At 49.5% G+C, this 14,943-nt stretch overlaps 3 protein-coding genes across 3 annotated transcripts; all 3 read right to left on the bottom strand.

Annotated features, from left to right (window-relative positions):
- Nucleotides 1–674: 674 nt before the first annotated feature.
- On the bottom strand, nt 675–3,252 carry LOC120902156 (digestive cysteine proteinase 1). The gene is made up of 4 exons (XM_040310698.1): nt 3,076–3,252; nt 2,293–2,613; nt 1,904–2,161; nt 675–1,825 (listed from the first exon to the last, which is right to left on the bottom strand). Exons 1-4 carry the CDS (start codon nt 3,116–3,118, stop codon nt 804–806), a joined length of 1,644 nt encoding a protein of 547 aa, XP_040166632.1. The 5' UTR covers nt 3,119–3,252; the 3' UTR covers nt 675–803.
- Nucleotides 3,253–3,983: 731 nt separating this feature from the next.
- LOC120902157 (39S ribosomal protein L39, mitochondrial) lies at nt 3,984–5,437 on the bottom strand. The gene is made up of 5 exons (XM_040310699.1): nt 5,294–5,437; nt 5,030–5,212; nt 4,717–4,959; nt 4,201–4,646; nt 3,984–4,105 (listed from the first exon to the last, which is right to left on the bottom strand). Exons 1-5 carry the CDS (start codon nt 5,352–5,354, stop codon nt 4,046–4,048), a joined length of 993 nt encoding a protein of 330 aa, XP_040166633.1. The 5' UTR covers nt 5,355–5,437; the 3' UTR covers nt 3,984–4,045.
- Nucleotides 5,438–7,047: 1,610 nt separating this feature from the next.
- On the bottom strand, nt 7,048–14,727 carry LOC120901134 (sister chromatid cohesion protein PDS5 homolog B). The gene is made up of 8 exons (XM_040308843.1): nt 14,490–14,727; nt 12,222–12,699; nt 9,830–12,143; nt 8,924–9,060; nt 8,770–8,846; nt 8,437–8,699; nt 8,007–8,360; nt 7,048–7,937 (listed from the first exon to the last, which is right to left on the bottom strand). The coding sequence occupies exons 1-8, from the start codon at nt 14,725–14,727 to the stop codon at nt 7,794–7,796; spliced, it is 4,005 nt and encodes a 1,334-aa protein (XP_040164777.1). The 3' UTR covers nt 7,048–7,793.
- Between the last annotated feature and the right edge of the window lie 216 nt (nt 14,728–14,943).

Here is a 14,943-nt window from a genome sequence, read left to right as displayed (position 1 = left end):
TTTTGCATATATATTGCCAAAAATTTTCTCAAATGTGTTGTTCAACTTTAAGTTAGGATGTTGCATTGTTGATTTTTTCGAAAATTACCATTTTGATGCATTTATGAGAAGTGTCCATCTTACCCGCAGTGTCCGTCTTTACCTACCTTCCCCTACAAATAATGACATCACCAAATACATTTAGCATGGTTTTCCCTTATTTTCCCACGTACAAAAAATACCCTTTATACTCAGAGGTACCGGCCAAACTCCGAGGAACTTTCGTCGCGATCTTGTGCGATCAACGTTTTTTAAAGAATGAGTTGACCAGTACGGGTAATTATTTCATACTTCGTATTATTCCAATTCGTTTTAATTCTGCTCTTAAACATCTGCCAGTATTTTTAAACTTTTATAATATACGCATTCTATTAAATTAACAAAACTTAAATTCATGTGTCCTCTGTAAAGAATACCCCTTTCATGCTGTGCAAAATTTTGTCACTGGCCAGATAGTTTCTGTTGAAAAGCCCTGGCTTCCAACGTTGCCTATTCTTGTTTCCAACGCGAAAAGCACGCAAACAGCAATGCAAACAAAGCAACCTTCGCCGCAACCCCAATTGGCTGCGCTTCATATGAGAAAGGCAAACAAATGCCGCAAAAGTGTCGGTTGAGAGATGACAAACACGAGGTCGTTGACTTTTACGGTGAAGCATGTTATAAGAAACATTTTTTTTATTGAGAAATTCATGAAATTCATACTTAAACGAAATAAACCCCCCGTTTATACCAAAATAACACCGGACGACGCTCCGGAGCCGCACTCACATCAGCACATAGGTGGCGTCAGTCGTCAGACCACAGTTGTTATCCTTTACCGCCATCAGTGCGTACCCATCGTTGCCCCAGTAGTTGGACCACGAGTTCTTGATCAGCCAGTAGTCTTCGCCGTTCAGCTGCCCGTACCCGACCGCCAGCACCGCGTGGTCCAGCTCGTCCAGCTTGTTCTTGCACTCCGGCTCGTAGTACACGCCGTTCGAGTAGAAGCTGAATGATTTGTGTCCGGCATCGATCGCGATCGACAGTGGGCCGTGCTTGAACAGGGCCAGCTTGAATGCGTCCGGATCGCCCGACGTCACGTTCACCCAGCCGGTGATCGGTGCGTACAGCGTCATGTTCTGCACGTGACAGTACCCATCCTGTCCGAGGTAGCCACCGTACTCGTCCTCCATCGGGACACCACCGACCTCCATCATCCACTGGTACGCGCGGAAGTCTTCTCCACCGTCGCACCCATTGTTACCGTATCCCCAGGAGCAATCGATCAGGGCCTGCTGCGAGAAGCGCACCAGCTTCTGCGTCTTGCGGAAGTACGCGCCCTCGATATGTCCGATCGTACCGAATGACCAGCAGGAACCGCACACGGACTGATCCTTAACCGGCGTTACAGCACCGCTAATGCGCCAGTCCCAGCTGTCGGGCAGATCGGCCATATGTTTGAGCGTGTCGTACGGGAACGGTTGGCCCCCGTTGTAGGTGCCGGACGAGCGGAAACCACGCAGCGCCTTCAGCTCCTCCTCGGTCCGATCGGCCAGATGGTTGACGGCCACGGTGAAGCCACGGTTGGCACGGTTGTGCGAGTGGATGAAGCGCAAGTTCTGCCGGAACACGTTCAGGCGACGCTCGTGTTCGAGCGGGCTGGCGTACGATTTCCCATGCTTGTTCTTGAACCGACCGAACTCGTTGTGCAGATGCTCCTCCGAGCGCGGATGCACAAACTCCTGCATCGGGTTGAAAGTGGCGTAGTGTCCATTGCCCGGGCCGGGGAAGCCAACGCATGGGTCGCCTGTCGGAGTGAAAAGAGGTTCAAGGAAGTTTAGTATGTTTTTTTCATTAAAATAAAACAAAACATAGCTACACTTACTCAGCTTCACCTCGAACACGTCCTCCGGAATGTCCTGATGGTCGTACGATTCGTAGTCGAGGTAGTAATGGTCGTAGTGCGAACCGAGCAGCGTATTGTAGCCCTTCATCTCGTACCGGACCGGGATGGGCATGCGGGCGGCCGGATACTTGGGCGATTTCACGTACCGCACCCAGAGCGTGTAAACATTGCGCTTCTGCCCGATGACCTCGGTCAGCCCGAACTTATCGCACTGATAACCGCCACATTGCTCCGTGCCTGGGGAGAAAGAGAGTCGCGGAATGGTGCGTCGCATTAGTGATACGATTCGCCACTTGTTTACGAACGCGATCGATCCATCCGCTTGTCCCGATCGGTTGAGTCACCACCGATCGACGGGGCGAGCTTACCGAGCAGCTGGAAGTCGCGCACGTACGGCAGGATGCCCTGCACGTCGATCTTGTACGAAGCTGACCCATTAACTTGCAGGCAGGTCTCTTTGTTCATCTGGTTTTGCGTCGTGACCGGGGCCAGCTTCAAGCTGACGCCGTAGTCGCCCTGCTTGGTGAGCTGGTACGTCTTCACCATGCCGCCATAGTAGTCGACTCGGGAGCGTCCGTTCGTCTTATCGTACCAGGCGTAGAATGGTTCGTTGATTTCCGCGTACGGTATCGTCAGCATGCCGCTGACCGAGTACACGTCGGGCCATTTCGGGGGTTTGGTGGCAAAAGCTAGGCGATGGGAGAAGGAGAAGTTAAATATTAAGCGAGACCTGTTTGGCAAGCGATGCCGAAGATTGAGCGGGAAGCGGAACATAAAAAGCATGCACCATTTTGTGCCCCTTGGATGACCCGCTTGGTTTCCATTGCTAAGACGCCATTTACAAAAGCGATTCTAAGTGGCGTAATTTTGTGAAAGTATTTCATGGTAGCCTGAGAGACTTTCTGTTTTAATATTTTTGAATATTCCTTTAAAATTTATGATTGTTTCAATTTTTGAACAATTCGATTTAATTAAAGCTCAATTATCTTGTTTTTTCTGACACCCTTGCCACTTCCTAGACGACGCACACGACGCTCTCTAACAGGGTCATCCAAGCAGGTTGTGCTTATGCCTTCGAAAGAGAGGGCTAGAGAACCCAAGGCAAGGAAACCGTAACTTTACGCAATTTTTAATAACTCCCTCGTACTTACCGCCTGCCAGCAGGCAACTTAAAACTACCAGCACGAATTTCATCACAAGAAAACACACAGTTACAACACAACACACACAGAACTAATCCTATTTAAAATCTGCTCCACTCAGCGCATGGACGTCCTTTTCCGTTGACGGTCCGCGAGCAATTGTGGTTCGTCGGCAACGGTGTGGTCGTCTTTTACTGCGCCACCGCGTCTCATCATAGCAGGCCGTTGTCGGACGAACGAACACATCAACGTAGGACCCGGCATCGGTCGTGTTGTGTGTGCACTAGTATGCTTCTTCGGGTCGCTTACCCGGGTATTGTGAGGTGCCCGGTGTGAGGGGAACAGATTGATTAAACGGCCATTATCGCCGACAGACAGCGGCAGCAGCAGCATCTCCCGTATAGCGGGGATCTTGATTGTAGTGGTGCCCTTTTCGAAAGCGTTAGAACTGTTCACTTCCATCACGTTTTTTTGCTCTTGTTCTCCCGTAGACAGGCAGTGTCCCGATAACAAAAGCAGGCCCTGGAAACGCAGGGTTCGTTTGCCGCCTGCTGTGCCTGCTTGGTCTTTCTTTTTTCTAATCCCCCTTTCGTGGTGCGTTCTTTCCTTCTTTACTTTGCGTAACCTTTTTTCCTGCATTCACTTTTCTGTTTACGCTTTGCTTTATGTGCATCAGCTCTTGCGCTCACGTGTTTTACAATGTTGTCCTGAGGATTAAATTGATGCACTTTTGTCCGACTGCACGGAACGTAATCGTGCGCATAACTCTACTAGGGGGTTATGATAAAACGTATTATATTGATGAAGAGGGTTATTTTGTAATTCAATGTGAAATATTTCTAAAATATTTTACTAAAAAAATATTCAAATATGCTAAATCGAAAAAAAATAAAAATATGTTAAAATTACAGCAAAAATTCGTATTGAAAGTGTTTTTTTGGTTTTATTATTCACTGATCCTTCTAATTTATTACTCGCTTTATGCTACTTGTTCTGCAACCGTATCCTCAAATGGTTCATTTGGTAACTTGGCCGAGTTCTAAACACATTGAAGGAAAAAATAGAAATATTTTGATATAAACCATTTAATTCAAGCCCAACAACCCTTTTAACCTCCTTCCAATATACACTTACCAGCTTCCGCGAACGGTTCTCCAGTATGTTGTATGCAAAGTGGCCGATGCGTAAAACGGCCGGCAGCGCAACGCCCTGCATCCGGTAGAAGTGCTTCCCCCTTTCGCTGCCCTCCTTGATCGGGTGCGACGCCGAGATCGTACACCGGCCGAGCAGTCCGGTCGAGCCCATCATCGGTCCCTTGCTGATGTCGACATGCTCACCCACCCGGTACACCGTAACCTGGCCATTGTTCTGGGCCGCCACGCTCGGGATCTGTTCCCGCTTGAACGGATTGTCGTGGAACATTTCTAGCGCCAGCTCACTGCTCACATCCAGCCGCTCGATCGGGAGATCTTGCTGCGACAGTTTGATCATTTCGATCGATAGCGCACGCAGCTCGGGGACGGTCGGATTCCAGTGCTCTTCCGCCAGTACGATATCGTGCACGAAGCTGCCAGATTTAACTGCAAATAAGGAAACGAAATAGAATTTCGACACGCTCGAAGAAGTCGTTCCGCTCCCTACTGTACGTACTGTTCGGTTTCGGGAAGCTGTGTAGGAACAGGCCAGCTTCCGGCTTGAAGCTCGCCTGCAGCACGGCCCCGAGCAGAAAGGAACAGGAGCGCCAGAACGCCTTGTTCGCGATGTGTGGTTCGGGCGAGGTGAAGTTCAGCAGCTGCAGCGTGCACGAATCGCGCAATGGTCGACGCATATCCCACGGCGTTTTGTTGTCCAGCAATGCCAACGCCGACTGCCTACAGTACTTTTCACCAATGTCTGCACAGAAAACAAAATCCAATAGATGTAATTACCATGCCCAATCTAGCTCCTTGAAGAAAGTACTTACGCCTCGCACAATCGTACGGTGTGGAGAGTTCCCGGTTCATCACCAGCGTCGTGTCGTTCGGTAGGCCAAGATATCGGACCTCAATCTTTTCGATACGGCCCACATTTTCCCGCTGTCTGCGCTGTTCGTCGGTGAACAGTTCGCTCGCCTTGGCAGTGCTTTTCGAAGCGACGGAATAGTGCTCTGAATCAACGGAAGGTACCAACGCGGCCATGAAAGCTCATTTTAAGAGAAATCATTTTAAAAACAACTTTTGCAACTTACTCTTTATCACATGGTGTAACTGCAATGCTGGATATCTGATTCTACGTATATTGAGAGACATTTTTAGCGGTTTTGGGAAGAATATGGTCGCGAAAATGTGTTTCTGTTTATTTGCCCCCGGCACTCGCTTATGTCACATTTGTTTTGGGGCGCAAGGGAAATGTCAAAACCGGCAACGGTAGAGCTCTGAGCCGCGTCGGGAGGTTCTGCTGTTATACAGATGCTGTAGTACAGTTTCAAAAAAGAAGACGTATAACATCTATCGAGCAAACGGACGCTAATGAGCTATTTAAAAAAGAGGAAATTAAAGTTGAACCCTCGATCTCCGACAGGTCTCGCTTCACCTGGTCCAGCCATCGAGTTCGCTGTGCTCCCCTGCGCCGTATGCCGAAGTGGGGATCGCTGTCGAACACCTTCTTGGTGGGACATGAGTCCGACATCCTCATGACATGCCCAGCCATCGTATCCTGCCAGCCTTCGCCATCGTCAGGATGCTCGGTTCGCCGTACAGCTCAGCAAGCTCGTGGTTCATCCTTCTCCTCCACGCTCCATGCTCGAACACATCGCCAAACATGGTCCGGAGGATGTGTCGCTCAAACATGTCCAGATTCTCCGGCAACCAGGAATCTCGTCTTCGTCACAATGATTCTCAATCCAATTCTTGCTGCTTCACGTTTGAGTCGGATGTACGCCTCACACACCTTCGCTGTTGTTCTGTCGATGATATCGATGTCATCCGCGAAGCCAATGACATGGAAATTGGAGATACCGGTAGAGGATCGTGACACGGATGTCGTTGTCTAGAACCGCGATTCGAATGACACTTTCCAGGGTGATGTTGAAGAGCAGACAGGAGAGTCCGTCACCTTGCCTCAGACCCCTGTGAGGCTCGAACGATTCCGACGCCAATTTCGATACTCTCACCTTGCACTGCACCCTGTTCATGGTGGCTTCTAACAGCTGGATCAACTTCCCAGAGAAATGGTACCGCTGGATGATGCTCCATAGCTCATTCTGGTCTATGGTGTCGTAGGCCGCCTTGAAGTCGATGAACAGGTGGTGCGTAGGAGTCTGGCGCTCTCGGCACTTCTGGAGGATTTGCCTCCAACAAACCCATCTTGGTAGCTGCAGACAAAATCTGTAGCAAGGGGCGCAAGTCTGAGAACAGAAAAGGATCTGGGACAGGATCTTATAGCCGGCATTAAGGGAATTAAGCAGTCCAGCCTGTCGCCCTTTTTGTAGACTGGGTGAATGACAGTTTCCACTCCTCCGGTGGTTCCTTCTGCTCCCAGATATTTACGATCAGCTGATGCATTTTGACGGTAAGCCTCTCCGGACCCATCTTGAAGAGCTCGACCGCCAGTCCATCGCTGCCAGCAGGCTTATTGCTCTTAAGCAGCTTGATGGCGCTGGCAATCTCATCCAGAGATGGCGGGAGCACCTCGTCGTCTGTGCCGATGCTGTCGCTGTTGTAACTGCTGTGCTGCTGCTGTGGTGGTTGCCTTGTTCTGCCACTTGCGCCAGCCTCTCCTGCCTCTGCTCCATTCAGGTGTCCTTCGTAGTAGCACTTCCACCTTTCGATCACCTCCCGCTCGTCTGTCAGGAGATTTTCTTCCGCATCCCGGCACATCGCGGTTTTTGGAGTGAACCCGCTCCGTTACCTCCTTTAATCTCTTGTAAAAAAAACGGATGAAATATGAAATGTATGTAAACTGTTTTAATAAAGAAAATACTAAAAAAATACCCCAAATGCGTCATTTTACCGTACTTATTTTTTATATATTTTTGTCACTTTTGTAGTCAGCATCATTATAGCTACAGGTGTTGTATTTCATAGTCTCGCAATTCATAAACGTTTAAGCTTTATGCTTAGCCCCCTCTCTGGTATTCAAAAAAGCGTTCGTTCCTTTTTTACCTTTTTCGCAGAGTCCTTTCTGCTTAACAAGGTTCTAGCAGTACGTATTGAGAAGTATCGTGTCACGCCCTCTCTTTCTCTGTTAACAAAAGTAAAAGGCCCGTTTTGAGTATATGCAGCGAGAGAAGGTGGTAGTGGTCTGATAGTTAATGCCCTCTACTAATGTTTTGCGGAATCACCACCAGATTCTTTGCTCCTTTTAATTGAGCCAACACACACACACACGCATGCATGCAGCCTTCCGAAAGGTTGTTTTTTATTATCAAAGAAGGTGTTTAGCAAATATAATCAACCGTTTACTGTCGCTTCGGTGTCCAGTGGGTGTGTGTGTAGTTACTTATGTTCCAAATTTGGATCTATGAGCATGTCTTTCGCTAACCTAACAAAAACATCCTTCGCGCGCCGTTCTTATGGGCGTTTGTATCCCCCACTCGTCGCTTCACCCGTCTAGTCTTTGTGTGTGTCACTGTACATAAATAACTTATAGCATACATCAATCTCTCAGTTTTATAAAATAACCACGCAGCACGCACGCCGAAAGGGCCTCCTATCGGATGGGATGGTGGCGTTGGGGCCCGTCATTGCTTATAGATTGACACCGTCGGCTGCTTTGTAGGTTCGCTTGGAGAGTGGTGGACCGGTATCTTCTCCCTCGTCCTGCCCATTGTTGTGTTCGTCATCGTCGTGAACTGCTTGGCGAGCGAATTTCGTTTTGAGTTTGTTCCGTTCCTAAAATAAAAACATACGAAACATTAATACACCTCTCTAAGAAACAAGATTAACACTCGCAATCCTTACCATCGCTGACGAACTAGACGTGACCGGTAGTGTAAGCGATGAGGAGGAGGACGCGCAGGCTGTCGCGCTGGATGACGAGGACGAAGCGGATGCGGAAGTGGTCGGGGCTTGGGGTTTGGGTTTGGCCGCAGGCGCCAGCGTCTTTGAGCCGGACGGGACCGCACTGCGACCGCTCCGGTCCGTTAGGTTGTACATGTCGTCGGGAATGTAGTAGCGCGTGTTTTGGAAGTCTTCCGGTTGGGCCTGGAAGTACATCGACGGTATGCGTGCCTCGGCCGGTGCTTCCCGCATATCGTAGAACGTTAGACGGGTGAGTATGAGCCCCATCGCGACGTCACAAATGGCCCACAGTTTCTGCAAATTGGAAGGACACATAAGCACATTGTTGTCGCAACTTTACACGCGTCTATGATGAGCGTTGAAGACTTACGTGATTCGTTTCCTCGTCCTCGGGCTTGAGGGCGTCCTTGTGGTGTTTAATACGTTCGATCAAATTTTTGTAAAAGCTAAAGCAGAAGAACTCCTTGTTCATGACGAGTGGTTCCAGCACGAGCCACAGGCACCGTTCTATCTGTCGCAGCTGGGCTGGATCGTTCGGGCGCGTAAAATGAGGATCGTGCGTCAGAACTGTCACAGCGAACACGAGCATATAGTCCGGTAGAATGTGCGGCAGCTGACTCATGCCACGCTCGACTGGAGGATGAAAAGGGAAACCGATTAGTTGCGAATAATCAAAGGGACGCAACCCCTTTACGACGCTTACCTGTGGTGAAGTTTTTCACGTACTCTCGTCGTCTGTTGACGTCTGTCTCTATGTTGGATCTGATTTGAGCGAACAAACTGCAAAGTGTAAAAAAAATATAACGAAAATGTTAAATCAAATCTTCGAACTCCTGTTTAGCTTTCTCCACACTTACGTTTGATCTGTTTCTCTTCCACCGAGCGCATAGTAGCCCATGAAATCAAGCGGAAGGCACTTGTGCGGAATGCCCTTGCTCAGGCCTTTGTGTAGCTTCTTCACGAACGTATCGCGCACCTCCGGCACTGGATCAGTCTGAGAATAAAACACAAACAAGTAAAAATTCGATGCCCTCCGAACTAGTGATGGGAAAAGTTAAGTTTTTGTCGGAATCGATTCCGGCTAGCTCCGAAGTTTTCTGTTATTGGTTCCGGAATCGGTTCATCAGAAATGAAATCAGATGCGCAATCGGAATTGAGTCCGAAATCAGAATCGGCATCGAAACGGAGTCAGTTTCGGTATCTCCATAAGAATAGGCGTTTGGGTCCAATGATGCTACGTATTGATAGCCGCAAAGAATCCAAATTTACTTGTAAACGATCCATTATCATGGAGATTCGCGGACAAATTTCGCTTCTGATGCTTATTTTTTTCAATTCAAGAACTGATTCTCATTCCGAAGCTAATTCAATTTCTGGAGTCAAGCCTGATTCCGTTACCGGGGTAAATTGCGATTCCCAGGTCAATTCCGATTCCAGAGCCGATTCTGATTCCGGAGCCGATTCCGATTCAGGAGCCGATTTCGATTCCGGAGCCGATTCCGATTCCGGAGCCGATTCCGATTCCGGTGTCGATTCTGATTCCGGAGCTGATTTCGATCGCTGAATCGATTCCAGAGCCGATTCCGGCTCTGGAATCGACTTCGGAATCGGCTGCGGGATCGACTCCGGAATCGACTCCGGAATCGGAATCGATTCCAGCATCGAAATCGACTCCGGAATTGATTCCGAACAAGGAATCGGATAGGTCCGATTCCGAGCCCCTCCCCCCCCACTACTCCGAACCAATAATTTCCGTTCCCTACCATCAACTGCGACAGGTTGTAGAACTGCTCCGCAATGAACTGATCCCCTACACCCTTCTGCTCGCAGATCTTCAGCATCGCCTTGCCGGCACTGAGGCGGAGCCACGACTTTTCCGCCGCGGACAGTGCGCCGCCCTGCTCGAGCAGGTCGCCCTTCTTGCTGATGAACGCGTTCAGCATGCGGAACGTCTTCTGCGCCGACAGCACGTCCTTCTTCAGCCCGAGCAGCCAGCGGGCCATCGTCTTCAGCCCCTCCACCTTGCAGCGCGTCTCCTCCGGCAGATCCTGCTCGTCGCACCAGTCCTTCGCCGGCACGTTCGACCGCCCGTCCGACGTTTCCTTCACCAGCAGCTCCTTCACGATCTTGCGCGAGATAATGTTCTTGATCTGCACGTGGAACTTGTCCGGCAGATTGTACGCGATGTGCCCGAGCGTCACGATCGCCGTGCGGTAGTGTTCGCTCTGCGGGTGCAACGTTTGCTTCATGCCCTCGACAATGTCCGGGAAGATGTCGATCGCGCTGAGGTCCGATCCGGGCGCACCCGTCGCTAGCGGATCTACGGCAGCGCTGTTGCCCGTCTGCGTGTTTACGAACATACAGCGGATCGCGTGCTTCGCCTGCTTCGGTGTGCCTGCGATCGCAAACTCTTTGCAGAGCGGGGCCAACTCCTTCAGGATGGCCGGGTGCGACTCGATCAGTGACTTGTAGCGGCCAAGGTACGTGAACGCCTTCAGCACGTACGGCGCCACGTACGGCTCGTCGAACGACAGCAGCCCGATCATGTGGCGCAGTATCTCGTCGTGCTGGAAGTGGGCCGAAAACACGTACGCCAGCACCGTCAGCAGCTTGAGGCCCCGCTCGCCGGCCGAATCCGTCGGCAGGCTCACCTCCTCGATCACCTCCTTGCCACCGTTCATGCACTCCTGGATCAGCTCGATCAGCACGCCGATCGACTGCTTGTCCACCATCACCGAGGCGATCCGCTCGAGCAGCATCTTGACCGTGTTGTAGTACGTGTTGGTCATGATCGGCTGGCCGAGCTTCTTCAGCACGATCGCCATCGTGTCAGCACACTCCTTGCACGACACGTCCCGCTTCAGGATCGTCTCCATCTCGACGATCAGCTTCGGGTCCTTGCGCATCTGGGCGGAAAACTTGAGCAGCAGCTCCTGCGCCTTCACCGGGTCCGGCAGCTGCTTCGCGATGTTCGTACACTTGACGTTCATCTCCTTCAGCACGGTCGGCGTGAGATCCTTCAGCCGGTGCAGTTTGATCCAGTCGGCGACGCTGCGCCGCACCTTCAGCTGGTTCTTCTGCAGCTCGATGAACGCTTTCGTCGCGTTGTCGTCGATCGTGCCGAGCAGCTGGTACAGCTTCTTCATGCGCTCTTCGGCCGGCAGCTGGTACGGCACCAGGCAGGTGATGAGCAGCCGCTCGACCAGCAGCCGATCCTCCACGCCCGTCATGTAGTAGCCGTGCAGTATCTTGTCCTTGATCCAGTTGACGGCCTTCTTCGTGGCCGCCGGCACGTTCGTGTCGCTGAGGTACTTCTTGTAGATCATCGCCAGCCCGTTCATCGCCTCCTTGCGGATCTTGTACTTCTTGTCGAGCGTACGCTCCTTCACGAACTCGAGCAGGTCCTCCGACTCGGACACGATCTGCAGGTCCCGCTTGGCCGTCTCCACGATCGCCATCACCACCTCGTAGCGCACCGTTTCGTCCGAATCGTGCTGCCGGATGCGCAGCGTATCGATTATGTCCTTTCGCAGGCTCGGATGGTTAATCAGGAAGTGCATCGTGCTCTGGACGCACTTGATACGGATCGGCACGGCAATGTCGTAAAAGCGGCCGAGAAACTGCTTCCACAGCGGCCCGTACTGGCGGGCGAGCGTTGAGCCGGGCTCGGAAAACATGCGCGCCAGCGTGGACACCGCTTTCAGCCGTTCGGCTTCGTGCGTCGATTTCAGCTTGCACTCGAGCTGCGGCAGCACGGACAGCAGAATGCTCGGCGTGATCACGTTCAGCTCGTAGATGACGTCGTAGATTTTCGGCACAATCTGGTACTGCTTTTCGTTCTTGTCCAGTATGAGGATCTGGTTGAAAAAGGCTTGCGTGTACGCCTCGAGCCAGTTGGACGTTTTGATGATGAGTTCCTTCGCCAGTTCGTATGCGTTTCGCTTCTGCGTTCGCAGCGGCTCGACGATGTTGATGTAGATCAGATCGAGCAGATCGTACGACACCGAATCGGACTCGGTGATGAGCGGTGCGAGAACGTCCAACATGAAGGATTTCACTTTCGGGCTGTGTTCGTCACTGAAAAGGGAAAAGAAGAAAGCATTAGAACGCACACTAAATCATTGGGAATAAAATGTTGGCAACACGATACTTTACTTGACAATTTTAAACATTAAACTAAACAGCGTACAAAACACCTCCTGGCAGTCCTCCAGCTCGAAGCACATGTTGAACGATTTCACGTACGCGAGGTTCTCGAGCAGATAGAAGTAGCGCTTGAACGCCGGATCCTTCGGATCGCGCAGTCCATTCAGCTGCCGGATCAGAAACATAAAGATGCCCTTGATCTGGTCCTGATCCTTGTACGGTGCTTCCGGTGCGTACACGCGCAGCACGTCCGCTATGCAGCAGGCAATCAGCAGCTGCACGTCCCGGGACGGATGCTGCAGAAAGAAATCGTCCGCCAGATGGACGGCCAGCGGAATGTACTGCGTGTACATGCCGTCCTCGTCCTGGCCCATCGCCTGCAGTGTGTGGGTGAGCGTCTTCAGCCGGCGAATAAGCTCGTCCTGCCCGAGTTTTGCTATCTTTCTCTGTACTGCCCCAGCAGTCAAATGCGAGCTTTCTACGGGGTCTTTGCGTCCAAAAAGCGCGAAATTGTACACTCAAAAACTTTTCCGGGTACGGAACTACATTCGATTATTTATTGCACCGTAGGCCATCATCTTCCAAGCGCCACCGAACGAACAGTACACCAAACCAATGTTTTGTTCCACCACCACCACCACAAGCGCGTTCTATCGCACTCGAGCCGCTTTTCAAGGAATAGCAACACACACGGCAGCAGCAGCAGAAGCAGTCTTTCGGCAGAAAATTGACGCGCTTCTTGCGTCCTTCGCTTCAGTTTGTTATGTTAACCGCGTACACGCTCGTCCGTAGGGTAAAACTCTCAATTTACACTTCCACACCTAGCGCGCACTTGCAGCTTGTCAGATTGGGTAAGAAAATAGTGTTTATTTTGCTGTTTTTGGTTAAAAACTTGTTAAGAAATAAGAATAAAATTCTGCCCCGCTTGCGTTGGGAGAAAAACCTTTCAGAATAGTCAGACGTTTGAAGCAGACGATTGCTTTCCTTGCATTCGATCGTTTCCTTCTCTTTCACACGCCAAGCGTCTGATGACTGATGAAATCGTTCAGGTTGGGTCATTCGTTGCAGGCTTTTAGAATTTGATGACATAAGTGACAGTAGTAGACCATAACATGCATTTCGATTTGGATGTTATTTTCGTTGATTTAAAATAAACAATCACTTGAATAAGGCTAAGAGAGGTAATTTTTTGTTTCATAGAGAGAGATAGAATAATTCTTTATTTGTAGGAATTTGCTGATGTCATCCGGGACTGTTCCAAGACGATTACGTAAAGGTTGTTTCGATATTTGGTTTTAAATTCTAATTATGGTGCTGAACCTGCACCAGACCTGGAATGTGTCCTGGAACGATCTCTAGCCTTCTCTAGACGTCAACCCTGGAATTTATTTTAATGACTATTATGTCCTGGTATTGGTCCTGGAACTAGACCTGAACCTAGTCATAGTTTATGGATATAGTCCTTAATTTATTATTACATTATTTTTGAATGAAATTTGTTGCTAAATCTAAGCTAGTTCGGGATATATTCTCAGATTGTTTTAACCTGGAGTAAAGAGCCAAATAATTAGGTATAGAACCTTTAAATTTAAGTGTTTATATTCAAAGCTTAACTATAGGAACAACCCGTTATATGATTGAAAACAACATGTTTTAGTGTGCGTGATTTTTTGTTACGTCTGTTAATCCTTATAAAAAATATTAAAAAAATATTGTAATTTAATGGTAAAGCTCGAGTTACAGCTCGAGTGAAAAAAATGTGTGTTTTGCTATATTTCATTAAATATTATTCAGAATATGGCTTAGCGTACACCAAAAGAAAGGAAATTAAATTCCACAACTGTTTAAACTAAAAAACACAAAATTCTAGATCATTTTCTTCCGAGCTGTTACCCGGGATTATCTAAAAAAACTTTATCAAATTCGTACCATTATAAAAATGATTTATTTCTCTTTTTCGATCATAAACATGTGTAAACACTTAAAAATAATACTAAAATAATTTATTGATGCCGCTTTTCGAATCATGTTTCACTCGACCTAACGATTAATTAGTACCCCACGAACATCTACCGATCTAAGTTGCCAAATAGATAAAGTAGTCATTTTTTCCTCCATACAGTCATATTCGTTTCCACAATTGTAGACTTAGACCCATTTAGGAGACACTCACAAGACACAGCCTTCACCCGTGAGTCCTCATTGCATCGCACAGTTTGCACCAAAACTGCCACTACAATCACTTAAAGTTGCCCTTCCGGCGCAGCACAGCCGAACTGCAGTCACGAGTTTTGGTCGGTTTCAGGCTCACACCAGCCCTAATGTCGGCCAGCAGCCGATCGTTGACTTCTTCCGCCGGAATGCTCTCGGCGGACGGTTTCTTCCAGACGGTTCCCTTTGATACTCTGCCCGGTCCACCCGTCCCTGCCAGGAGTGGTGGTGGTGGTGGCGGGGCCAACCCGGAAGCTGGCGGAGGTGGTGGAACCGACGCTGCTTGCTCAGAAGAAGATGCCATTGCGAATGTGTAGTTTTGGGCTGGAATGCACACGGCGACTCTTTTCCAGCAAAGAGGAAAATCAACTCTGGACGTGATGTCTCTGCAGGCAGTGTTGTAGCGTGCAAAGCTTGTTTCCGATAGCCAAAAATCGAAACAATATTCTGCTGAATCACACACTCGGAAGCAAGGGTGGTCGGTTTATCTTATCAACAGCCACAGGTATTAGCGTGCAAA

Source organism: Anopheles arabiensis, chromosome 3, assembly GCF_016920715.1.
Source record: "Anopheles arabiensis isolate DONGOLA chromosome 3, AaraD3, whole genome shotgun sequence".
Lineage (NCBI taxonomy): Eukaryota > Metazoa > Arthropoda > Insecta > Diptera > Culicidae > Anopheles > Anopheles arabiensis.
The sequence above is the reverse complement of the archived record's forward strand: the minus strand, read 5'-3'. Positions and strand labels throughout refer to the sequence as shown.